Source organism: Mastomys coucha, unplaced genomic scaffold, assembly GCF_008632895.1.
Source record: "Mastomys coucha isolate ucsf_1 unplaced genomic scaffold, UCSF_Mcou_1 pScaffold22, whole genome shotgun sequence".
NCBI classification, from domain to species: domain Eukaryota; kingdom Metazoa; phylum Chordata; class Mammalia; order Rodentia; family Muridae; genus Mastomys; species Mastomys coucha.
In genome coordinates, this window is record NW_022196905.1 from 30,192,035 (window position 1) to 30,217,903 (window position 25,869).

The 25,869-nt window shown below is 51.2% G+C and overlaps 1 protein-coding gene across 15 annotated transcripts in view; it reads left to right on the forward strand.

Moving 5' to 3' along the window:
• The window catches only part of Ablim2 (actin binding LIM protein family member 2), a 125,736-nt gene that overhangs the window by 13,644 nt on the left and 86,223 nt on the right, over positions 1 to 25,869 (forward strand). For 10 of the 15 annotated variants that reach the window (XM_031341772.1, XM_031341777.1, XM_031341774.1 and 7 more), the window contains exons 1-2: positions 13,559 to 13,647; positions 24,939 to 25,082. In XM_031341772.1, coding sequence (XP_031197632.1) covers positions 13,623 to 13,647; positions 24,939 to 25,082 — 169 coding nt within the window. In that variant the 5' untranslated portion in view covers positions 13,559 to 13,622. Of the gene's footprint in view, positions 1 to 13,558; positions 13,648 to 24,938; positions 25,083 to 25,869 lie in introns of those variants that run through there. The other 5 variants (XM_031341773.1, XM_031341779.1, XM_031341788.1 and 2 more) reach the window with 1 other exon arrangement.

Here is a 25,869-nt window from a genome sequence, read left to right on the forward strand (position 1 = left end):
CATCTGACCATAAGTTGGAATCTTGGGGTGATTTTTGTCTCATACCAAGGGCTCTGGGACCTCTTTCCCTCCGGTGGTCTGTTCTAAGCTAGGACATCTCCTTTTTCTGACCCTTGACACCCTGAGGCTCAGTGGGTCTCAACAGGGCTCAGATCTGGGACCAGGGACAGCTCGAGCCAGCAGAGTACTTGTCTAAATCGGGCAGCCAGCTGGGTATGGCTTCCATCCATGTGTCTAAGAAGGACATGACATTTGCTGATGTGACAGATGCCAGGAGACATGGCTCCCAGACCTTAGCCTTCTTCAGGTGGGCCAGCCCCCACCCTGCCCCAGTGTCCTTAAGACAACTGGCCCCTAACAGTCAGTACAGTAGCTTGAGACATACTGGCAGAGTCACTTCTGTGTCAAACTCTGGCCAAGATGCCATTCCTCCCTCAGAAGTCTCCATCCCTTGAGGAAGACAGAAAAGATGCTAACTACACATGGTGAGAAAGAACTTCTCGGGGAGGCAGTGGGTAAACCTGACCTCAATGGAAGCCTGGCATGTTGCCTGGAGGAGGTGGTATACCATCAAATAAGAACTTGATGAAGGAGTGAGAAAAGGGTCCCTGGCAGAAGGATGTCCTGGGGTAGCTTCATTTGTGCCATCTGCCTCTTGTGCTCCCCGTCTTTTATGTTTGTGGGTACCACATTTGTATGTGATGCTGTGAGACCTCTTAGTCCTGGGGTTCCTGTGAGGCTGTGTTCAGTGAGGACCCAACCCTGAAGCAGGGGTGGAAGGTAAGGAAGATGAGGAGAAGCCAAACGCTCTGAGCACCAGCAATGCAGATTTCTAGGCTCCCAGCCTGTGCTGATACCGAGGGCCAGCCCAGGATCTGCATTTTCCACAAGCCCCACCCCCTTTGCATAGGATTCTGCTGATCTGTCCATAAGGACTAACAGGACAGCATCCCGTTTAAGATGTTCTGCCACAGGGGGAGGAGAGGACAGTACCAGGAGCCAGTGTGACTAAGGGAGGACCTGAACATTTGTCACTATACATGGAAGGGAATAGGTGCCAAAGCCACATCCTATGTCTTCTCCCAGTCCCCTCTCCCTACCCCACACCAGCTCTTGTCAGGGTCCACTCAGGCTGACTCTGCTGGCGAGAGGCTCCACACAGCTCCAGCAAGGGTTCATGCCAATCGAGGGGCATGCTGGGGCAAAAGATCATGAACCCGGTACTACATGACTGGTCATGGGCAAGGCTTCTTGTTGGAGATCCTCGGTCCCTTCTCTGCCCATGTTGTGACCACAGCCATGCCTCGAGGTTGCCAGGAGCCAATAGCCAGCCACAAGCAGTGCAGCCTTTGTAAGCAGTCTAGGAATTATGTCAAGCAGCCGAGGCTTAGGTGGAAGCCATGGCCTCAAGACTCTGTCCTTTAGGCTCAGAACTGATGGGGCATGGGATACATGCTCACTATACCTACAGGAGGAAGGTCACTGTTAACGCATCACCAGTGTTCTTCCTGGGTATGGGAGCTTGTGGGTTGGGCCTCTGTGTTGTCCCCAGCTGGGGTATATGGCAGTAGTCATACAATGCAGAGCCCTTGCCGTGGGGGAGTTCCTGGCTAGGGACAGGTATCCACGGTGTACAGAACCACATGGACCATGAGAGCCAGAGATGCAGGGAGGGGCCTGAACTGTTTGGAGATTGATACTGCCAGCCCTTGCTTTCAGTTCTATAAAAGGGGGTTAGTCAGGGAGGGACAGAGCCTGCATCCTGAGGGGCCATCTTGCCCTGGGGGGGGGGGGCTGCAGCAGCTCAAAGCTGAGAGGAGGGGCCACTTACCTCTGCCTCTCCATTTTGCAGGCCAAGAGCCAGGGCCTGGCACTGAACAGGCCTTCTTCTCCCACTTAGGGAGACTGGATCGTTCAGAAATCAGCCACCTGACCCACATCAACACACTCCTGTGTGTGTCTGGCAAGAGCCATTTCCCCAGGTACCCATGAACTCTGGTGGGTAGAAATGAATTGCAGCACAAACTCTGAACTCTGCAGGGAGGCTGCGGTTTGCAGGGCAGGAAGAAGCCAGCAATTAGAGGAGGTCGAGTCTGGGGCCTGGGCCTGTGGGTTTATGATCCATGATTACAGCTTCCGTTTGCACAGGGCTGCGCACAACTCAGAACACTCAGAGACTGGAGGTTCCAGTAGACTTTGCTGAACATCCTCAGAAACACAAAGGGTGCTGGGAGTTGAGGGAAGAGAGCCAAGGACACATGGCTAGAAAGAGGCCAAGCCAGGATCAGACCCTCAAGTCCCCGGCCCTTTCCACCACCTTCTGATGTTTTGTGACATCTGGTCTCTTAGGACTCAAGTGACTTGTGTGGACAGGACAAAGCCGTGCCGTGGGAGGCTCGGTGACGTTGTCTGAGGCTGGGCTCATGCTGAGTGAGCTCAGAGAGCCCTCAGGGCCGCTGGCTCTGCTGTCCATTGTGGAGTTTCTGAAGGTACTGTCCAGCTGCCCAGACCTCCTCTTCTTCCAAAGAAACTCTTGGCTGCCATTCCCATGACCTTGACCCCGAAGGGTGGGGAATCGGATGTCTCCTCTGCTGGTCCGAGTGATGTCACTGAAGATGCTGACCTCTGCGGTGGCTGGGCCCTTGCCCGTGTATTTTCAAAGCTCTTCCCACCCCCATCTTTGCTACCAGCATAGGGGCAAGCAGGTGGGCAAGGCACTCAAGAGGTAGGTTTGTTTTGGAAAGAGCGTGTGGGTCCTCGTCACCCAAGGAGGACTACAGTCTGCTTCCTCCTGCCTTTCTCCGTGCTCCCTGGGGCTCCCCTTGCTTGGGGACCACACCTGCTCTCCTCACAGCCCCCTTTCCTGACCCTTCCCCAGCATCCAAACTCCTTCCTCACCGGGTCTGTCCCTGCTCAGTGCTACTCCACTGCAGGTGCCTTGCTGTGGCTCAGCCATACTCTCTCCTGTCTCCAGGTGGGAGCAGCTTCTGTTTTAGTGTATTATGTTTGAATTTAAAAAATAAAATAAAATAAAATATGTACAACATAAAATTTACTATTTAAACCATGTTTAAGTGCCCAGTTGAGTGACATTCGTAGGTTATCCATCTCCAGAACTCTTTCATCCAAACTGTGTCCTCACTGACCCCAGCCCCGCCCCCTGCCTCTCCCAACATTCTCTGTTCTGTCTCCTTGTATTTGGTGTGTGTTTTTAATATCTTGTGTGAATGGATTCCCCCTCTGTTTGTCTCTCAGCAACTAGCTCTTCTCACTAGTACAATGTCCTAAAGCTTCATCCATGTTGTAGCAGATAGAAAAACATCCTCCCTTTTCCTGAGACAGTCTTGCTATATAGCCCAAACTGGTCTGAAAGATGTAATCCTCCAGCCTCAGTCCCCCAAGTGCTGAGATTACAGGAGTTTGCCATCACACCTGGCTGACCTTCCCTTTGAAGTCTGAGTTTATGGTTTGGACTAATATTCTGTCTGTTCATGACAATGGACCCAGGGTAGCTACTGCTGGATGTAGTCACTGCGGTACAGTAAACCTGGTATGGGATACCTATCTCATGTTCCTGATTTTGTGTATATCTCAGAAGTAGTGTTACTGTGTCTTATGATGCTTAGGTATTCTGGGGACCGCCATGCTGTTTTCTGTAGTATCTCATTGTTGGGCCCTGGGTGGGGTTGTTTTGGGGGATGGCAGCCTCACAGTAGCTTAGCTGAGGGCTGTCTTCCAGCTACCCCTCCCTGACCTCTCCTGCAATCTTCTCACACTCTTGGGCCCCACCGTGCTGAGTTTTGGAGATTTCCGCTCAGGCCTCTCTTGCTTCTCACAGCCACGCCTTTGCACAGGCTGTTCCCTATCTCGGGTAGCCTTCCCTCCCTGTCCCTGTCATCCACCCCCTCATGATTCCCCATCTGGTGGCTCCCTGCTGAGCTCTTCTGGGAGGGTGCTGGAGTAGGGTAGGGAGGGCTCAGCTGTTGGCTACCCCTTGCTGTTCTGTCTCGGCTGACACAATACTGTCTGTCTGTCTGTCTAGAGTCTGTCTCAAGTCCTCTCTGTCTATCCATTTAACCAGGCATTCCTGGAAAGGGGATGCCTCCGCCAGCTGTGGATGCCCTGATCCTTCTGCTTCTGAGGCATGGAGGAGCTCCAGTACCTTATGGAAACTTCATGGCTGCACAGTACTGGGTCAGGTGTGCAGACATCTGGGGATGGTAGTACCAGGCTGCAGGAGGGCCTGGAGATTCAACATGGATTCTCCCCACCCAGAGCTCCAAGGCCCAGGAAGACTGTCTGGTGAAGGCCAATACTGAGTTACTGGCTGGTACCCTCTTGACAAGTTCTCTAAGGTGTCTTTTATAAGGGCATTGCTCTTATCCCGAGGGCCCTGCTCTGACCTCTCACCACTCAAAGCCTTCCACCTAACAGTCCCCTTGGGGACAGGTTTCCAGATGTTCAGCCTGTGATAGCCAGCCTCAGCATGCCAGACTCCAGGACACATATGAGCACTCTGCAGCCAGGGTGGCTGAGGCCTGAGCTAGGAAACCAACTGCTGGCTCTTGAGAGTCAAGTAGGACCCATGGCCATGCTGTTTTGTGCCATGTGGTGTGGCTCTGTGGTTTGGGAGCAAGTGCCTGTGCCATATTCTGCATGTCCTGTCCCTAGGGCCTTGGACAGTGGACATTGTTGTCAGAGGCCATAGCCACCATATTGTCTGGAAGCCCAGGGACACTGGGGAATGATGGGTTGCTGACCCAGACCTCAGGGTAGCACGGTGCATCTCTCTAGTTATCCCTGTGGTGCCCCATCCACCGCAGGTGTGCTTCATTCACTACCCCAGGCACAGATTGTGGCTGCAGATGGTTTTATGTTTGTTTGTCTTTTTAATCATGGGATTATAGATACAGCACAGTATCAGCCACTAAACCATTTTAGAAGCGTGGCTCAGGGGCACCGAGTACACTGTCAGTATAAGTACCTTCCCCCTCCAGAACCCTCCACCCTAAATGATGGAAGCCATTGTGTATGATGGTGCATGCCTTCAACCCCAGCACTCAGGTGGATACCTGTGAGTGCAGGCTAGTCTGGTCTACATAGTTAGCTCCAGAGGCACATAGTAAGACCTCAAGTATAAATCAACCGGAAGTGGTCCTCTTGAGACTAGCCCACTCTTTCTCACCTTGGCCTGGCCCTCACCATTCTTTGTCTTCTCAGCATGAGTTCTTTCCACTGGGGCCCTCAGGAGCAGAACCACACCATCCATGTTCTTTGGTGACTTAGCCTAATGTCCTCAGGGGCCGACCATGGATGCTGTTCCACTGCGATGAAGCACGTCTGCCTCACCACAGCACCCTGTGGGTCCCAGTGTCCCAGGATACTGCTGATAAATCTGAAGCCAGGTGATGGGGCAGCCTGCCTAGGCACCAGCCTCTGGGGTGGGCACTGGGGCTCTGGGCATACCTACTTCCTTTTGGAGCCTGCCTTGTCTGTGTTGCATTTCTTGTCCAGCAGCAGCCAGTGATGTGCTTCACCCATACTCTGATCACATGCTAGGTCACTCAGCACTGACTGGTTCTGCTCTTCACCCTGACCCTGGATGAGCCAGTGACCTGTACCATTCGATCCCACCTTCAAAACTTACAACTGGGCAGCACTGACACACGTGCGCATATGTGTGTGTGTGTCTGCCTATCTGTCTGTGTGTGTCTGTCCCTATGTGTCAGTGTGTCTATGTGTCTATATGTCTGTCTGTCTGTGTCTGTGTCTGTCTGTGCCTCTGTGTGTGTGTGTGTGTGTGTGTATACACATGTGTGCCTGTCTATCTGTCTCTTCCTTTGTTTTGGGAATTGGTGGTTGCTTTTGCCGAGGTTGTAGGACAAATGAAGAAGTCAGACTTCGAAGCACATTTTTCAAGTCTAGGTCAGATGGGGAAACTGAGGCAAGGGGTGGGTTTGTACAGCTTTGAAGTCAGTTCTGAACTCCAGTGCCATCTATGTTTCTGGAGAGGTCTTTTTTGTTTGTTTGTTTTTCTTTTTCTTTTCTTTTCTTTTCTCTTTCTTTCTTTCTTTCTTTCTTTCTTTCTTTCTTTCTTTCTTTCTTTCTTTCTTTCTTTCTTTTTTTGAGACAGGGTTTCTCTGTGTAGCCCTGGCTGTCCTGGAACTCACTCTGTAGACCAGGCTGGCCTTGAACTCAGAAATCTGACTTCCTCTGCCTCCCAAGTGCTGGGATTAATGGCATGTGCCACCACTGCCTGACTCTGGAGAGGTCTTTGAAGGGCAAGCAAGAGAGTCGGGCTCCATCTTACTGCTGGCAGATCTAGCTTCTGCTCCATCAACTTTCTGCTAGCTTTGACAAAATACGTATTTTTGGAAAAAAGATTTTAAGCATGCAGAGAAATTGTAAAAATAAATGATGGCAAACACCCTGTGACCCATCTCATTGCACACACTGGCTGCTGATGTATTGTTACAGTTTGCTCCTCTCTGTTCTGAACAGAAAGGCAACTTAATTGTCTCACGGTTCCCTCTGCAGGAAAGTCCGAGAGGCATTTTGCTGGCACCTGATGTGGGCCCCAGCTGTGTGGTAGCTTGGTGGTGAAGCAGAAGGAAGCTTAGAGCTGGTCAAATGCATTAACATCTGGCCACACGGGATGGCCTAGTGTCATAGCAACCTGCGCTTCTGATAACTCGTCCATCTCCTGGGGCACAGTCAGCCCATCCTATGAGGCGCACACCAACCCTTTCCAGGGTGGAGTCCCTGTGACCCACCCATTTCCCGTGGGCCCCACCTCATGCATCTTCCACCACCTTGGTACTATTAACTGGGGATTGAGCTTCCATCACAGGGCAGGGCATTCATAGGTACCCTTAGGTTTGTTTTCCTCTTTTCCCTAGAGATCCTGACTAGACCCACACCATGGCTGGCTGTCATATTTCTCCTTCTATTCTAGAACCTTCTGTCCTTTTGCTTTTGTTTCATGTCACTGATGTGCTTGAAGAATCCAGATGTGTTTGCTATGCATGTCCTGCACAGGTTGGTCTGAGTCTGTAGGCTTGCATTGGCTGAGCACTACAGACTTCAGGTAAACACACTTGTATGCACACTGCTACCATGAGAATTCCCTCGAATGCCTCAGCATGCACCTGGAGATGGAAGGGGAAGGACATGCCTGTAGGTGGAATGGACATTCAAGAATGCCTTCTGCCAATCCACCCTCCCCAAGAGTAGCCCCGTGTATATCCACACAGAAAAGGGCACAAGGACCTTTTTCCACACCCAAGGGTCAGGAGTGGCTTTTAAGCTGGATGCAGGGCTCTGGTGGTACCTGATCTCATTTGGAGCTTGCCTAATTATATTTCATGTACAGCAGCCAGTGGCCTTCGGGCTTTTTCCTTGCCCTAACCAGGAGGGACACCAGTCTGATAGGAGTCGGGCAAGTCATTGTCCTAGCCCAGGGCTCCTGGGTGCCCCTTACCTGCATCTTTGGGTTCCCATCCACTCCTTGTTTGTCTTTTGTCCAGTCACTTGTCATTTCCTTGTTGATTCAGGAGATAGCTGGAGTGTGGACTGCGTTGTCATGGCAGCTGCCGAGTGGACTGCATCTTGTCACACAAGGAGAGGAGTCACTTCTGGTTTTAGTCTGGCTCACGGAGCTGGGAAGGGTGTGTGCTGAGGGGCAGCAGGGTGGTGGCTTCCTGCCTGAAGCAAGCTGTTGTTGGACTCAGGCAGGGTGTGTAGGGAGAGGAACTCTGAAGGGGGAGTGAAGAGTCTAACCCTTCAGATCTGTTATGTATTTGATTACCTTGACCTCCTATGGACCTGAGGCCCCTCTATCCTGTATTCAAGGCTTGCCCTGGCTCCTCCCGCTTCTGTGTCTCCTGGCCTCACAGCCCTTCCATCCCCTCTATAGGGACCAGCTCTTGACTTCTTCACCTTCTTGTTACCATTTGAAGGTTAGTGTGACTGTCTTCATCCCCTAGAGAGATCCTCTGCCCCTATACCCTGTGCCTTCAAGCAGCTGGGAGCTCACCTCTTACCCTCTCCATACTATACTGACCAGAATCAGCCTGGCAGGTTGCTAGCCTGTGAGTGACATGTAGGGTGAGGCCTGTGGCACCACGCCTAGCTCCTTAGGCCCTCCCAAGGTGCTGAGAGCATTATTGTGTGTTCTGCATAAGAAGAACATCTGTCCAAGGAGCTCTGATGTCCAGTGTCAGGGTTGTACCCCTGAGACCAAGAGTTGTTGGTTCCTTAGGGGCCCTGGGCATTACTCTCTAGGGGGAGTTGTGTCGTGCACTGTCCCATGGGTTGATATATGGGTGAGCACAGGTGGGCCAGCCTCCAGGGTGGACACAACAAAGGAACATGAGGACAGGCAAGGAGATGGGACTGAAGGAAAGCTTATAGCTTACGCTGAGCTGTTTCAAATTGCAGCACTGAGGGGTTTCCTTTTAATCTGAGAGGGCTCATGAACCCTCCCACACACCCACAAGATGGCCATTTGTACAGGGAGTCCCAGGCCAGGAGGGTAGGGATTGAGGTCTGTGGTGGCAGAGAGGATGGGATGCCCTGTAAGTTGTGAGGAGAGAGTGATGTGGATAATGATGTCTGGCTCTGGTTGATCTAACCCTTGACGGTCACCTTGATGAAAGAGGGAAGAAGGGTATTAGGAGGGAAGGACATGCTGCAGAGACATACTCAGTTTCCAGCCTTAGGCTGCTATAGGCATCCAGTCAATATGAGTTCATGAAACTGGACTAGAACAGGGTGGCCCCCATCTAGTCTGACTGTCATCTTTAGAAGAGGGAAGGCAGATGGTAGACAGAGCCAGGAGGCCATGGGGGTGGTACAGCCACAGACCAATAACAGACTGATGGCCAGCGACTAACGAGGCAGGAAGGAGGTGGGGTCCTCCCTGGGTCCCAGGGGAAATGTGGTCCTGGCGTTCATCGACATGGGGCCTCTGCTCTCTGTAACTATGGGTGAATCAATGCCTGTTATTCATGGGATTTTGTGCCAATTGGCCTGGATATTGTCAGGAACTGGCAGGGAGAGCCTGTCCTGAGGGCCAGCCCTGTCCTAGCACATCTTCTCCTCAACCTCCTGCAGCCTAGGTGGGCCACATCCTCAATTTACAGATGGACAGACAGGCCCTAAGGAAAGGTCTCTGGGCCAAGGTCACAGGGTGCTGGGTAAGAGACTAAGGCAGCTGTGGAGGGCAAAGCTGTGGAGAAGATAACAGTGAGCTGTTTCCTGGCTGTGACAGAGAGTGTGGGTCTCCCAGGGAGGCATCCAGTGCCCAGCTGAGCTGGGGGCCCAGTACTTAGGACCAACATCCCTTACCAGCAACTATGCAAGGTCTCCTGCCCCTCCAATCCTGAGTTTGCTTATCCTCGAAGAGGCAGTGCATGTTCTTGTTCCCTTTAAAGTCACACTAAAAATCTCTGCTATGTCATACCCGTTTCTGACACCTGAGTTTACTTATTCAAAAGTGAAGATGTTAGTCTAGTTGGAAAATCTCTCAGCTGAAAATATAGAATTCAAAACACTCCCAAACCTGAACTTTTGGTGCTCCAGCACTGTGTCACAAATGGAAAATTCCACAGCATGAATCTTCATTTTCATGCACAGAACTTTTAAAAATATGATGTCAAGTTACGTTCAGAATACAGAAGAAAGACCTGAGGTTAATGAGTCTGAGGTTTAGGTTTAGGCCTGGGTCCCTGCAACCCCATTATGCATATGCAAATATCCTGAGATCCCATTATGCAAATACAAACATCCTAAGCTCAGACATACTTCCAGGAGTCTGAGTGCTTTGGGAAGTTAGAAACCAGAAACATTTGTGGTCCTGGGCATCTTGAATCATGGATGCTCAGCTGTAATCTTAACCACTGATATTGTTGTGAACAATGGGAATTGGGACACTGGGTGTCAGGTTGTAGGGGACAGTATGAAGGTGAGAATAAGGGCTCCCCAGGGCGGGGCACTTCCCAATCCATCAGTAGAGCTCAAGAGAGAGATGAGTTAGATGAGTTGCACACACAAACCTTTGCTTCCTCCAGCAAATGCCTCTCTCCCAGAAACATCCAGGCTCCTGTGGGTCTGAACTGCTGGTACCTATGTGCTTCTCGGGTGTGCAGGCGGCAGCCTTGGGAGCTGGCATGAGGGAGAGAATAGAGAGAAGGTGAAGTGTCTGGGTGGGTTGGGGTGGAGGTTCTACTTTGGGTGTGTGTGAACAGCTCACCTCTTCCCTTTAAATCTTGCTGTTTAGCATGTCCCCTCCCTGCCAGGACAGCTGTGGGGGTTGGGATAGGATGTTGCGCACTGCGGGTGGCGACCTGTTCTCTGGCGTGAAATCAGTTTAGTGGGTCGCAGCAGCATGCTTTACATAAGAAGCTGAACTGAATAGGAAGTGGCTGAGTGCATCCCCCACAGTAAGGACTGCTCTGAGGAGGCCTGGCACATACTTAATGTCACATTAGCCAAATCATTGCTAAGTATGGGAGGCTGAGAAAACAACAGTAAAACAAAACAAAGAAAAAACAAAACAAAGAAACAAACCAAACCCAGCCCTCCCACCCGAAACCATCTTCTTAGTTGGAAAACAGGAGTGTTGCAGGTGGGATTATAAGAATTTTATTATTAAGAATGCTGAGACAGGAGACTGCCCAGGACCATGAGATTGAGCCCCACCCCTACCCTTTTGCTGTCACAGACATTTTTTGCAAGAAAGGGGAGAGTGTAAAGGGGGAGTATAGACAGCTCCACAGAGAAGGAGAAGCATCCCAGAGGCAGAGGTGGGTGGGGGTCTCAGCAGCAGGAGAGGCAAGGATGAAATCTCTCCCTAGTCCCCAGCCTGGTACTGACCATGCCTGAACTTCCCAGTGACCCCTCATTTGGACTCTGGTTCCAGTCCATCTAGTCTGTAAATACCTAGTCTACAGCAATTTGTCCCTAGTGACCCAGGGCACTAATACATCCACAGCAGAACAGCCAGAGGTCACAGGCATTCATTGACCACAAATTCTTTTAGGAAAAGAGTTATTTATTTACTTTATGTATATGAATGTTTTGTCTGCATGTATGTATATACTCCATGTATATGCCTGGTGTCCACAGAGGGAAGAAGAGGGTGCTGGGTACCCTGAAGCTAGAGTCACAGATGTTTTTCAGCTACCATGTAGGTGCTGGGAACCCAACCCAGGTAAACTGTAAGAGCAGCCAGTGCTCTAAACTAACTGAGCCACTTTTCCAGCTCCAACAATGAATTCTTATCACTTACTGAAGGTCTGTAGTGGGCTGGAGGTAAGCTGCCCTTGCTGGGTATGGTGGGGCCTCTGTTCCTTTTCTCTCCTCTCTTCTGGGCCCACAGGCTACCACATATGTCTTGCCATACTAGCAGAAGCATAAAGGAAGCAGGGGTGGCCAGGACTGCTTGCTCAGGCTTGGAATAGGAATGAGTCACATGGTCACTTCTGCCCATGGGCAGTCATTGGTCCAAGCCAACCACATAAACCTCCGGCCTTGCTGGAGGAAGTGTGTCACGGTGGGGATGGGCTTTGAAGTCTCATATGCTCAGGCAAATTCAGTGTGGTACACAGTCTCCTTCTGCTGCCTTAGGATCAAGATGTAGAGCTCTCAGCTCCTTCTTCAGCACCATGTCTGCCTGCATACCGCCATGCTTCCCACCATGATAATAATGGACTAAACCTCTGAAACTATAAGCTAGCCCCAATTAAATGATGTCCTTTATAAGAGTTGCTTATAAAGCAACTCTTTATAAGAGTTGCTTATAAAGAGTCATATAAAGAGTTGCATATAAAGGGTCATGGTGTCTATTCACAGTACCTAACTAAGACACTACCCACTACAGGTAAGTACACCCATGTGTGTCGGGGGTGCTGTTTGCTTAGGGCAGCTTATATGAGCAGCTTGGAAGCCACTAGGCAATGGCGGTCGGTGGACATGGTACAAGGAGCTCTGGTCCCTTATGTCCCCTCAGAGCTCAGAGGTTTTAGGACTGTAATTCCTCTCTCTGAGACCTTCTGCATCAGCATGGAAGGGTAGGAATAGTGCCTCAGCACTTCCCCTCATATCCTTATCCTAAATCCTCAGAAGGAAAATGAGGTACAACCTGGAGGATCTGAGGCCGGGGAGGGGGGAGGGGTGGAATGGGGGGGGAAGGAGTGTTCTTCCCCCAAGCCCAACCCAAGGTTCCTTATCCCTCAAGCAAACATCTCTTGGGAAGGAATAGTAGATGGCACATTAGCGTAAACCAATTAGGTCTTAGCCTGGATCTGGAGGAGGGGCTTTTCTTGCACAGTCACAGAATTGAGAGTGGACAGGTAGACTTTGTGATACAGCTGATAGGGAGGGCTGAGGAGGCAGTTGCTGTCAACTCCTGGGGCCCCATCACCCCACTGGGGAGCAGAGAACCTGATGAGGACAAAGTGCTTCAGCACACAGCTGTCTTGAAGATACTCTTGACTCTATACCATCTCATCTGCTGTCCTGCTCAGAAAGCTGGGGCTAGGGAATCTCCCAGGAAGCTAGAGCTGGGGTCCATCTTCCAGAGAGATGCTAGTTCACTGCCTGCCTGCCCCCCCCCCCCATTTCCCTCCAAGGTGCATGGGGCAGGATGTAGACACATAACTCCACCTACAATCAGGACTCAGCTCTAAAGCTGGTGATTTCTCTCTCCTTTCCTCCTTCTCTTTCCTTGTAGCCCCTCCTTCAGGAGCTCATCTCCACCCCCAGGTGTGGGCAACATTGATATCCCAGGGCCCAGGCTTCATAGGAAGGTGATTTGTGACAACCTTGGCCTCCCTTCCATGCCCGTGCCCTTGTTCCTGTCCCTGAGGTGGCCAGCCACTGGCAGTTATTCCTATGCTAGGAGGAGCTGCAGACAGACTGTAGAAAGCAAACACTAGGTGCGATGATCATCGGTCCTCCCTCTTACAGTGAGCACCGGGCATGTCCAGTGGATGGGCGGGCTGAGTTTTCCCTAGGATAACTTGCCCACAGGGCACTGGCCTCATCATGCCCAAAATGTCACTCTTTCCACTTTGCATTCCCTGCATACAGGGCACCAGAGGCCAGCCTCACCGTGCCTACAGCATCTATCTTCCCACTTGGCATCCCCTATCTCTCAACAGTCTAACAGCTATGGAAAGCAGGGCTATAACCGTCCATGTACACCCCTTGAGGGTGCTGTTTGGGCAGCTGGGAACACTGGTACAGACTACTACATGGAACCCTTGAGGGGTTGTAAGCTCACTGCCTCTGGCACAAACCTGAGGGCTAGCAGCTGCCCCACCCTGCCAGTGCCTTGTCAGAGTTCCCTTCCGGATGCTGGAAAACAGGTGCATCTCTGGAGCAGCAGTGGCAGGATGCTATTTCAGTGTTCCAGGAAGGGCTTGGCCCTGTTCTGCCTTGGCCTCCGATTGTGTGTGTGTGTGGGGGGTGGTAGCTGCCATGTGACCCCCTGGCTTGTCCCTGGGAGATGTGTCAGCCACAGAGGCCACGACTCCACTCCCCCAGCCACCTGAGGCCTCCATGGTGCTAGGCCCAGCCTTGGAAGGAGAGCTACTGGCACTTCAGGAGGAGGCCACTCCATGGGGCTGCCTGGAGGAGGGACAGGTAAAGCTCAGAATAGCTTGCTTTGTGTTCACACCAGCCAGCCAGGGAGGAGGACTTAGCTTCTGGCTAGAAGGAAAAATCTTGAGACCCATGGATGAGCTTAGAGGATGGAGCCTGAGTGAAGATAGTGTTGTCCAGCTTGGTGTCTTGTGATTATGGTGAAGCGACTATCATATACAGGCTTTGGGGACTAACGCTATGTGGGGTGAGGTGGGTGACCCTATATCATAGATGAAGAAACTGAGGCTCACAGAAAGAAGGCCAACAAGACTGGACTCTAGCACCTCTGTCCTATGTTCAGGATGGAGTTACTGGACTGCGGGCTCTTTGTGTCTGCCCCCTCTTTCCCCCACTTCCCTCCTCCCTCATTCTTTCATTTGTTTAAATCGGTGGTTACCAAAGGGATCTTGCTGTTCCCCAGGGGACACTGAGCAATGTCTGGAAGCATTTGTGATGGTCACAGCTGGTGAAGGGATACCTAGTATATGGGAGGAGGGGTCAGGGCCCCAGTGACCGTCCTATATACATGCCCCAACTGCATGGACTGTTCTGTCAAGGAAACCAGCCACTAAGGAATGTAATAGGAATGTCCCTTCTTCTGGTGTGGACATGGAGAATGCCTCTGAGATAAAAGCATTAAGTCTAGGGGCTGTGCAGTAGGAGGTCCTGCAGGGTAAGCATGGTGAGAAGAGACAGGTCTGGGGGCTCAGAGAGAGGGGATGCTGGGCAACAGCTGGACCCAGAATAGAGGACTGAGATGGTTGTACAGCCTTCAGCGTGGCCAGTTCTGGCCAGGCTTCTGCCTCTACTCACAATTATCCCTCCCTCCTCTGAGAACCAGGTACAGTGCCTAGCAGGTCTTTGGGGAATATAATCCAGGCATCCCTCTCTGGCTTCTCTGCCTGACCTGTAGGGTCTTTCCAGCCCCAAGAACCATAGCCCACATCCTTGCTCCCTGGATGTTGGTACAAACAACACACACTTGATATTTGTCTTGGTTAGGGTTTCTAGTGCTGCAGTGAAACACCATTACCAAAAGTCAACTTGGGGAGGAACGAATTTATTTGGCTTGCACTTCCATATTGCTCTTCATCATGGAAGAAAGTCAGGACAGAAACTCCAACAGCTTCTGGAGGCAGGAGCTGATGCAGAGGCCATGGAGGGGTGCTACTTACTAGCTTGCTCCTCCTGGCTTGCTCCGTTTGCTTTCTTATAGAACCCAGGACCCCTGCCCAAGGATGGCACCACCTGCAATGGGCTGGGCCCTCCTCTATCAATCACTAATTAAGAAAATGCCCTATAACCAGATACGATAGAGGCATTTCTCAATTGAGGTTCCCTCCTTTTAGAAACTCTAGCTTGCGCCAAGTCGACATAAAACCATTCAGTATAATATTGTAAAATACTGCCCAAAAGGAAGGACAATGGCTACCACACCAGATGGCCCAAGGAAGGAGGGCTTACTTAAGGCCTCAGGGCTGAGAATGGGGTTGACTGCTGGATCCTTAGCCCCTACTTCCCTGCTATTATGAAGATACTGTGGCTACTGGGGCAGGGCACACATGACCATCCATTTCCTAAATGGCTGTCTCCTGTGTGGGAGTTGATACATTCAGTTCACCCATGGCAAAGAGTAGAAAGCAATAGCAAGAACACCGCACCACATCCCATAACTGCAATCCACACCACTGCTCCTGAGAGGAAGAAGCCAGGAGAAAAGTGTGGAAAGCCGGCATCTGCTGAGGCAGACAGTGGCAGGGCGGATTCTATTCTATTTATGGGGAGTTATAGAAAGAGCTGAAATGTAAAAGGCCAAGATAAAAAAACTGGATAAATATTCATTATCTCAGATTGGGCAACGGTTTCTTAGAAATGACTCCAAGAACATAAACTACGGAAAGAAAACCGGAGAAATCAGGTTTTTCTCAGAGCTGAAACCATTTTTACTGCAAAGAGCCCTGTGAAGAAGTGAAGGTACAGTTCAGAATGTGTCGGGACCTGCCAGTAAGGGTGTGATGTGAAGCTTGCGGCACCGATCTCAAAACAGTCACTAACGACAGCCAGCTCAGCCGGGCGGAGGAAACGGAGTCTCCAAGGAAGACATCTAAATGCATTCAGCATCACCAACCAGGGACAGCCAATTTAGATAAGGTAGCACCTCATCTCCATTAGGATGTTGAAGATAAAGGGTTGGGAGTCCCCAGGGTTGAAGGTGAAAGCGGAGCTCAGGACCCAGTTGAGAAGAGACCATGTCCCAAAGCAGTTAGAACTGAATAAAACCCTTTCTCAGAGATCTGCAGGCACGCAGAACATTGGCTGTGAGGACAGGGCTTCTCAGGGCAGGTGTGGCCTCTACACTGGGAAAGGACATACTATGTATGCCACCTCACTATGCCACCTAGAACTAGAATAGCTACCAATGGCATAAGGCACTAGGGATGTCATGTCCCCCAGTTCTTGCTGCTCTTCGGGCCTCTAACAATAATGAGCTTCTCATGTAATTATAAGGTATTTTTATCGCTGTATCTCTGGAAACTGGCCTGGCCAGGACTGGTCACAGCAGGCTGGCAGGCCATGATGGGGTGTTGGCGCATCCTGTCCAACCTTTATCATCCTTGGACTCTGTGACTGGATCCTGCTGGCACGAACAAGTTGCCCGGAAGCCTGCTTCTTGGGCATGACCTGTCAGAACCTCAGCCCGGGGAAGGGTTCAGTTTTCCAGGTTCCCAGCCAGCAGTTCCGATCTCAGCTTTAATTAGTTGATCAGGAAATGCCTTCCTAACTCTAGTCTTCCTTGGACCCGCTGAGGAGGACATGAGAAGAGACGCTGAGGGATGGAACCAGCTCCTTCAGGAGTACACCAAGGCCGACCCCTGCCCTGCCCATCTCATGCCGTATATCCTTGCTATGTTACAGAGCCCTTCTGAGCCTTGTAGCCCTTAGATGGCCGACAGGTAACAATGCCGCTTAACACTAGTTAGTGGCAAGCCACGCTGAGCACCAACTGTGTGCTCACACCCGGTAGATGCAGTTGGAACTCTAGGGTCATCTGATGACCTGAAACAGCCTGCATTGGTGATGAGCTGTTTGCTCCAATCCAGTATATTTATTTGTTTATGCATTAGTTCTCATGTAGTCCAGGTTGGCCTTGAACTTGCCAGGTATCAGAAAATGACCTAGAGCTCCTGATCCCCCTGAGTGCTAGGATTACAGGTGCAAGCTACCACTCTCAATTCATGCAGTGCTGGGGGGGTTGAACCCAGGGCTTCATGCATACTAGATAAGCACTCAACCAGCTGAGTTTCCTTTCTGGCTCTGAGCTGATGATTCTAGTGCTCCTGATTTGAGTGTATCCTGAATTGGACCCCTCGTGACCCTATTGCTTTGTGTTGACCTCAAAGCCGAGGCTTCCAGGGTCATTTGTACTACATGAAGGCTCACATCTGGTCTAGTGTTCCCACCCGGCTGGGTGTTATCTCATAGTCACCCATCTACAGAGGCCCATCTGGGAAAACTGAGAACTGGTTTAATCAGATATCTGGCTGTACCCTCTACAGCTCTGGGCTAGTTTGTGTTGGAATGAGCCAGTATTGGATCTGGCTGTCAGGATACAGTTGATTGCCCCAGATAGACTTCCTGTTTCCTATTAGATTTGAGGAGCATCTGTGGGCATCTGCTGCTGCTGAAGCACAAGGTGGTGTGACATGGGGACACACAGTGGGCAGGGCAGAAGCCACCATAGACCTTCTCCATGGCTTGGACACAGATGATCTGTTTGTGGGCAGGTGGGAAGTGCTGCTGGGAAATGCTGGGTGAGATTGAGTGGGTGGAGTCAGTAGGTAGCTGGAGTCATTTGTGAGTGACTCCATAGTATGCGAGGGTTCTGTGGGAGGATCTGCTGTGAGGGACTGGCCTGAGTGTGGCTGCTGTGGACAGTGGATGATGCAGCCGTGAATGGGGGACTATAGAGATGCCACGTGGGGCTCTGGGCATTGTCGTGGAGCTCAGCTTGTACTTGGCTGGCAGACAGTTATTGGAACTCTCCTGATTGCTCTGAATTGTTTCTTTGGATGCAAGGAAGCCACAGGGTGTGAACTGAAGAAACCCAAACCTTTTGGGGAGTGCAAAGCCCTTTGCAATGAAGCAGCACCTACATCTTGTGTGTGCTCATCCATGTCTTAGGGACACATTCAGCCACACATGTTCCCGGTGCAGAATCCTTGCACAGTTCCCAGTGGCTTGACTTGCCTGGGTACAATGAAGGAATGAAGAGAAGACAAACACAAAGACAGAAATGCTGGGCTTGGGTGGGCTGGGCTTTCTCGTAGAGAACCCTCAGCATCCTGGGAGCTCTGCTTGTTTATTATTTAGAGTTGAACAGAGAGGTGGGGTTTTCCCATACAGATGGCAAGGTTATGAGCAAAGAGGCAGGGTTATTACATACGGATAAATAAGGAGGCAGAGTTATTATATAGAGATAAATAGGGAGGCAGGGTTATTACACAGATGAACAAGGAGGCAGGATTATTATATACAGATAAACAGGGAGGCAGGGTTATATACAGAAAAATAAGGAGGCAGGGTTATTACACAGATGAACAAGGAGGCAGGGTGTGTGGTGTACAGCTGAATCAAGGAGATGGGGTTTAGCAAATGTCAGTAGGAGCAGTCCCTGTAGGGCAGCAGTCTTCAGGCTGTAAGCATCTGAGGGAGAGACATTTTCTGCCTGTCCTATCAATGTTTTCGGAAAGGCTTTTGCTGCTTTCCTCTGGAGCTGGGGTGTCCACTGGCATGGCTGTGCCTGTGTTAACAGCGCACACACACACACACACACACACACACACACACACACACACACACACTCACTCACTCACGATTTCCCACAATCAGGGCTTCTTCCACTGCCCACACCCCAGAGGATCTGCTCCCTCACTGGAGACCCTGCACTCTTCCGACCCCTTCCCTGAGCATCCACACAATGGCGACCTGCTGTCCAAGTCCTGCAGCACCGAGTCGGCTGTCATCTGCCAGGTGTCATGGGTTTGGCTGTGTTCAGGGCTCCTTCCGAGTCGCTGTGATCCTGGGGACACTCACTGGTTGACATCATATGCTCCTGGAAGAGCACGGGTAGAGTGGCAGAAATGAGACACAGACAGACCAGTGGAGGACAGCTATTCACATGGCCACAGGGTAAACCAGACCAGCATGGAAAATGTGCTCACATCTGTCCTAGGAGATACTGCCCAAATCCTCAGAGCCTCCGTCTCATGCCACTTTTGGTGGCCCTTCTGCCTGCTGCAGATTCACCATGCTGCTGTGTCTGCCTTCAGTCCAGTGCCTTCCCCAAGCTTCCTGTCGCAGGACCACCTGAAAGGGAAAGACAAGCTTAGACATCACCGTACTCTCTGTGAGCGAACCAGAGCCACAGGATGCTCACAAAAACTTACGTCACATCTTTAGATCATAGAAGATTCAGGAATCCCAAACCAGCTGTTCATGCAACATACGAGCTGGGAAGTTCTCCAAAGCTGCCTTGGTCATTAGACTGTGATGGCGAGTAAACACCCTAGCCTGGGCTAGCCCCACCTCCCCTACTCGCTCCTCTTTTTTCTACTCTGGAAAATAGAGAATGTAACATGGGCTTCAGGAGTCTAGGGACCACTGGTGCTTAGACAAAGATGGAACTGGGCTCTTCTCTACCTCAGTGGGCCCTTCAGAACCCCCAGACTAGCCCCAACTTGCAGGTGTACAAACAGAAGCTTTGAGAGCCTGGCCATTTCTCCATTATCTTTCTGGTGCCCAGCAGGAGTCCAGTCAGTCCAGGGACAAGAGGTGTGGATTGCAGTGGATTCCTGTGGGTGTTGTCCCCACCCCACAGAGGGAGTTAAAGGGCCCCACAACCTGTTTTCTTTACTCTACCAAGGCTCCCTGGTGCTGGGGCTTTATTGTCCCTGGGCTTAAGTGTAAGTAGTCACAGCCCAGTGTGACTGATCCCTACCACTTGAGTTGGCGCTTTCTGTTATTATCACAGTGAGAGGTTGATAACCACCCATTAGAGCCCATCTAGAAATTATAGAGCAACAAGCCTGCACACTTGTGTTTAGGTCTTGGGTGGAGCAGTGCGTTTTGATTGACAGAAAGGGCAGAGTTCACAGCATGGCTTTCCCCTCTTGTCAAATTCTGTAATGCTGTACTAAGTGCACTAGGACTGCCGAGACAGCATTGATGTCTGTCATTAACAAGACTCCACCATGAGCATGGCTCTATTGGGGTCTGCACTAGTGTCATGGGCTCTGTGGGTTTGGACAGATACAATGATATGCCTTCACCCTTCCAGTGCAACCAGAATGCTGTTAAGGTTTTCCTAGTTCATTCCTCTCTCCCAACCCTAAACTGACTATCTAGACCTGATTGTCCTGGGCCTCACATGCTCGCACTGGAGGTGTGCTCCATCTCACCCAGCAGCCACTCACCAACTGTCACCGGGTTTGCCTCTTCCAGAAAGCCATAATGGAAGGCATGGGCTGCTGCATTTTCATGTTGGCTGTTTTCCCTTGGTGACATGTGTTTATGGTCCCTCTATAGCTCTTCAGGGATCGGCATCCAGTTCTACTTAATGCTAAGTCACTTCCATGCCTGGGAACTTCTCCGTGCCCCTGCTGGAGGCCTCTTCTGCCTCATCTCAATCTCTCAAGTCCATCATGACAGGCTTTGAGGCAGGGTCTCAGAGGCTGTGATGCATGTCACTTGATTCCTTCCAAGACTTTCCCTGTCTGGGACAATTGACAGACAGCAGTGACTCTCCATCGTGTAGACCTCATGCACAGGTGCCTCCCACATGCAGCCAGGTGTGAAGCCTGCCAGCCTAGAGGTATTACCAGAGGAATCCCAGAGGATTCCCCAGAGGCAGAGGCACAGGGAAGTGGAGGTGGAGGAGACAGAGAGGTCACAGGTCCAAGGAGCCTGTGTCCAGGAATGACAAGAAAGCTCAGAAGTAGCCATAGCTGTGACCCTGAGAACCAGAGCTGGGGGTGGCAGGGGCACAGGAGATTGATAGGCACTGAAAAGTGAGCATAGATGCCCAGAAATGAAGTGGCGCCTGATGACTCTGGGAGTGCTGATGCCTAGTCAGCTGCCCTTCTGGAAGACACAGTGGATGCTCCACTTTGGACCAAGCAGCCCAAGGGTCTTACTCCATGGCTCTGCTGACCCCAGGCTCCAGAACAGCCTCCCGGGTGCAGCCTCCAGCCCCTTTGAAGCCCCTTCCTCCCAAATCAGATCCCAGTGGAGCAGGATATAGGCTTCTAGGTCTTATGTGACGCCTTTTTTCCCAAATGCAACCTAGAGAGTTGCGACAGCCATAGTTGGGCCCCTGACATGTACCTAGCCAAAGTCACTGGAATAAGCAGCTATGGGAATGATTCCGAATCACCAAAGACATTTACAAAAACAAATAAATAATCCTGAGTTCTTTGAATCAAAGGCCCTGGCATAGCCCTCAGGGTTGCACTATGCAGGCTCCCCGCATCCCCTCCTGATGGTGCTTCCAAGCCTTGGCATGGCTGACCTGGGCCCATTCAGCTGTTCTTGGCCTCAGGTTACTCTCTTGTGAGGTAGGCACCATGCTGGCTTCACGGGAGCGTCAGGAGGGTTGAACAGACATCTTTGCACGCAGTGGGTCTGCAGCTAAGCAGAATGTTTTGTTTTGTTTTGGTTTGGTTTTTATTAGTTATTTTCTTTATTTACATTTCAAATAATATCTCCTCTCCTGGTTACCCCTCCAAAAAAATAGCAGAATGTTAAAAAGAAGGCAGTGGGTTATACTGTTGTGCTCCCTGGTGACTTAGTTCACAGAGTCTGAGCTGGAGCCAGGGAGGGGGATCTGTGTCCAGCTCAGCCCAAGCCAAGCAAGGAGGACAGGAGACGCCTGCCTCAGAGGCGCCTGGGTCTTTGTTGGCTTTCTTTGAGTACTTTATTAGTTGGAAACATTACTTTTTTTCTTAACAGTTGTGTGCCCCTGGCTGCCAGACTGTCTTTGACCTTCAAGGACAGCTTGTTCAGCTTTGCCCTGGGCACTTCTATATTTGAAGTGGTTTTAGAGTGGCAGGGTCACTGCATGAGCCACACCAAACCCCTGCATCCTGAGGCCTCCTCCCTCTGCCTGTATTCAGCTCCTTGTCTTCCCTGTCCCCCCATAGATGCCTCATGCAGCATAGGACAGTTGAGGGACTGTTTTCCCGATGCCCTCCTGCCTGTCTGACTGTCCTGTTTCAGAGCCTCAAGTCATCCACGAGTAGCCGGAGGTGGCAGCACTCTACTTGCTGCTGTGAGAAACACAGCCCCCTCTAAGCACTGGCAGGAGATGGGGCAAGAAGGAAAGACACGGGCTGAGCAGGCTTGCTGCTGCCTCTCCATGGGTAGACTTGATCTTGCTACTCAGCAACTGCCTCAGGTTCTAGAAATGAATCCCACCAGGGGCAAAAGGCCCACATGTCCAATCTAGTAGAGCTTTCTGCCACTCCTTTCTTGGGAGGCCCATTCGTGATGCAGATCTACCTCTGACCACCAGAGGGCAGCACAACCACCAGGCCCACCGCTCTAGGCTGTTCTAGTGGGCAGGGTGGGGTCTGGCCAGCAAATCGACACTCTTAATATAGCTCTTCCCTCAAACCAAATGCATATCCAGTAACTTGGGAACTGGTGCTAGGGATGAAACCCAGGGCCTTTGCATGCTAGGCAAGCATCCTGCTACTGAGCTACACCCAGCCCCCACATATTCCTGAAAGAAAGAAAAAAAAAAAGAGTTGATCAGTGTTGTGGAAAACTTCAGTGTTTGCTGGGCTGGTTGCTAAGTGAATCGCTTTGCCCTTGATCCAGCTTTTCCCCAGGACCAGGGGATGTGAGCAGAGGGTGGGTGGATGGAAAGGGCAGATGGAAGGGCAGATGGAAGGACAGATCGAAGGCAGAGGGTGGGTGGATACGCAAGGACAGATGGGAAGGCAGCTAGAAGGCGGGGTGGTGGGATGGTGGAGTGGCGTGGACGGGAACTCTCTCAAGGTCACAACTCCACAAGAGGCAGAGCTGAGACTGCATCCCAGGCTAGCGTAACCCCACAGCCCATGGGACCCCCAAATCTAAAAATGACTTCTTACTCTTCTTTGCCTTGAGCCAGATTCCCATCATATAATCCCTGTCTTGTCTGATCATGAAGATGCTGCCCGTTGTCCTTTGTGTCCCAAACTGGATGGACATAAAAGTTCTGGAGAGCCACCCCAACCTGCATCACAAGAGCCCCCAGTGACCTAGCTATGCACAGCTGTGAGTGACTCCAGCTGTGCTTCCTATACATAGCTGAAAGGCCTGGCCACACTGAGCCTCTCTAAAGCCAGCTGAGCCAGAGGCCCTGGCTCTCTGGCCTCCCACCAGCTTTCTATACTATGAATTGGTGTTTCTGATCCAATTCAGTAGGGAAGGGACAAGGCTGGTGTGGTCCCATCATGGCTGAGGTGCTGAGAGGGTGTGGGGATGAAGGGGGAATGGCTGCACACATGACAGCAAGGGATGTGGGCTGTATCAAGTCGCTGCTCTGGGGACACCACTGTCACTGTGGTCATCAGAGTGACATAGGTCACAGAGTGGGGGAAAGTCCTGTGGAAGAGGGAGGATGAAGTGAGGTCCATGGCGGACAGCAGCCTGGGTAAGCTGAAACACCAACTCAAGGCAGATGTCTGAGGGACAGGTTAGGGGTAGTTTGGCTTCTGTGGTTGATCCTAGGTAGGAGGCAGAGGTAAAGGTCAGGCAGCAGCTGTAGGTGAGCAGCCACATTCTGGCCTTGTTGGATCATGCTGCAGAGCAATGGTTTAGCTCCTGGGCCATTACTAGAGATAGCAACTGCTTTATGCATGGCTGGCAATGACATGGTGGACCCTGGTTGCGTGGTGGATGAAACTGGGTTCCCTGGCATGTGGCTATAGGCCTTGGGTCCCCACCCTGCGACTATGGTCCCTGGACACAGCTGCACATTTGTTCTCAGTGTGATGCTTCAGACTGTGGTTGACTAAGATTTACCCTGGCAGGCTGCTGTGGCTAGTGGTGTGTCCTGCCTACTACAAGAGAGAGGGGCAGATGGCCAGTGTGCGGATGGCCAGTTCTCATGGCTTATGGTCCTTCCTTGTCAAGCCTAGCTATACTGTACCTCTCTGACCTGCTCCTTTATCATATCTCTAAGAAATGTCCTTTGAGATCATTGAGTCATGCTGAACAGCCAAGGGTCCTTCCTTTGCCTCCTCAACCCATGCCTACTCTCAAGTCCCATACATAGTCATAAGGTCTCAACATACATCTAGGTACATTACTGAGATAGCAAGGTCTGTGCATTGCCAATTGTGTGGCCTATCTAGGCCAAGCCCTAGCAATCCCTCCCCTCTGTCCAAAGCCCCACATGATCCCTGTATAGTAACTTGGGGTTTGTGGCTCTTTAGTTCCTCCAGTCAACTCATTTTTCCTTCAGGCTAAAACTTGAGAGTCTCTGGGCACTTCCCAGTTACAGGACAATTGAGGGGTAGACCCAAGGCTTCCATATCATGACCCAGCATCCTGTGAGCTGACATCTGCAGATGCTTTAGCAAGCAGTGAGGAGGGGTGGATGGTCATGCCTGGTCCTGGGACCATAACCTAACCCTGGCTTCTTCTTGAACTTGTGGTTTTTAATGCCTTCCTTCAACAGCCTACCTGGTTGTGGCCTACTCTCAGGGGACACTAACAATGTTTACTCCCATGTTTTGGAACCCAGAGGAAATGTGAAACCAGTTCTCAGAATGTTGCAGCTGTTTTTGAAGAAGAGGCTAAGGGTCGGTCCCAAGGCTGAAAGGCTGCTAGGTTCTCTGGAAGTGACGTGACTCAGGGTGTCAAAGTTGTACCAGGTGGATGCAACAAGGGTTCACCATTCCTCAGGAGGGGATAGGGGTGGCCTTGCCACTCTAGAGGTACACAGGGATGTGTTGGGGCATCATAGATAAGTGTTGGGGCATGCAGAGATAGGGATAAGACAGCTCACTGGGCAGAGTAATCCCAAACAGAGCCCACAATGGGTTTACCAGATGGTTTTGGGTTCTTAGAACTGTCACCTGTCATACAACCTGAGTGTCACTTGATCCCAGATGGAAGGAGATGGACTACTACCTTATGCTGTATGGGAACAGCCCTGTGGATGCTGCATGCTGGAATGCCTTCTGCTTGCTCTTCCTGGGCTGAGTGCCTCTCACTTTAACCTGGCTCCTTTCTCCCGACAGTGTCGCAGTCCCAGGCTGCTCATGCCCCACTGGAGAAGCCAGCCAGCACTGCGATCCTATGTAATACCTGTGGGAATGTGTGCAAGGGAGAGGTGCTGCGTGTGCAGAACAAGTACTTCCACATCAGGTGCTTTGTGTGCAAAGGTGAGTGTGTATCTGGCCCTGTGCTCGGCCATGAAATGCCCTGAGCCAGGCGTCTCAGCCAGAGTGCCTCAAACCAGGCTTCCCAGCCAGAGTGCCCCAAGCCAGGCTTCCCAGACACCCTTCTCACTCTTTCTCCATTCAGAAAGCTCCCTGGACACACTGAGCTTCTATAGAGTTTTGAGCCATCTGGTGTGGCAAAGGAATCCTCAGGGGTTGGGGGTAGGGAGACTCTGGGTCTGCAGATGCATGAGGCTGGCCCAGAATCAGAGACTCCAATCCTGGAGTCACTGGGGCACTACCCAGAGTATCAGTGACCTTTGCTGGCTGTGCAAAATCAGTAGTTGGGGTTTAGGGGAGCTCACTACACCAGATACTGCTGCATCTCTTGTGTAGTAGCACTATAAAAGTTCTAAATGAAAGCCATTGGTATTTCTCTCCTTATAAAAAGTAGCCTAAAAATATAATGGTTTTAAATCAAGAAGGTGAGGACAAGAGGGGCTAAAACTGTGAGCCAAGCCACTCCAGTGGATGTGGCCAGCTTTGGAGCCTTCTCCTCTGCCCTGCATTTCGTGTGCATGCTGGGGACCAATCCCATCTCCACCCAACACCCTGGAAATGTGAGAAAAAACACCTACAGGGTACAGTGGTAGGACCCATCTACTGGACATGTCATCCCAACTCACAGTGCTGGCAGTGTTAAGGAAATGCTGGTTTGCAGCCCTATGCACATGGCCCTGGGCTTGACAGTGTAATCACCTGAGCTGAATGGGGACTGGTACAGCCTTCA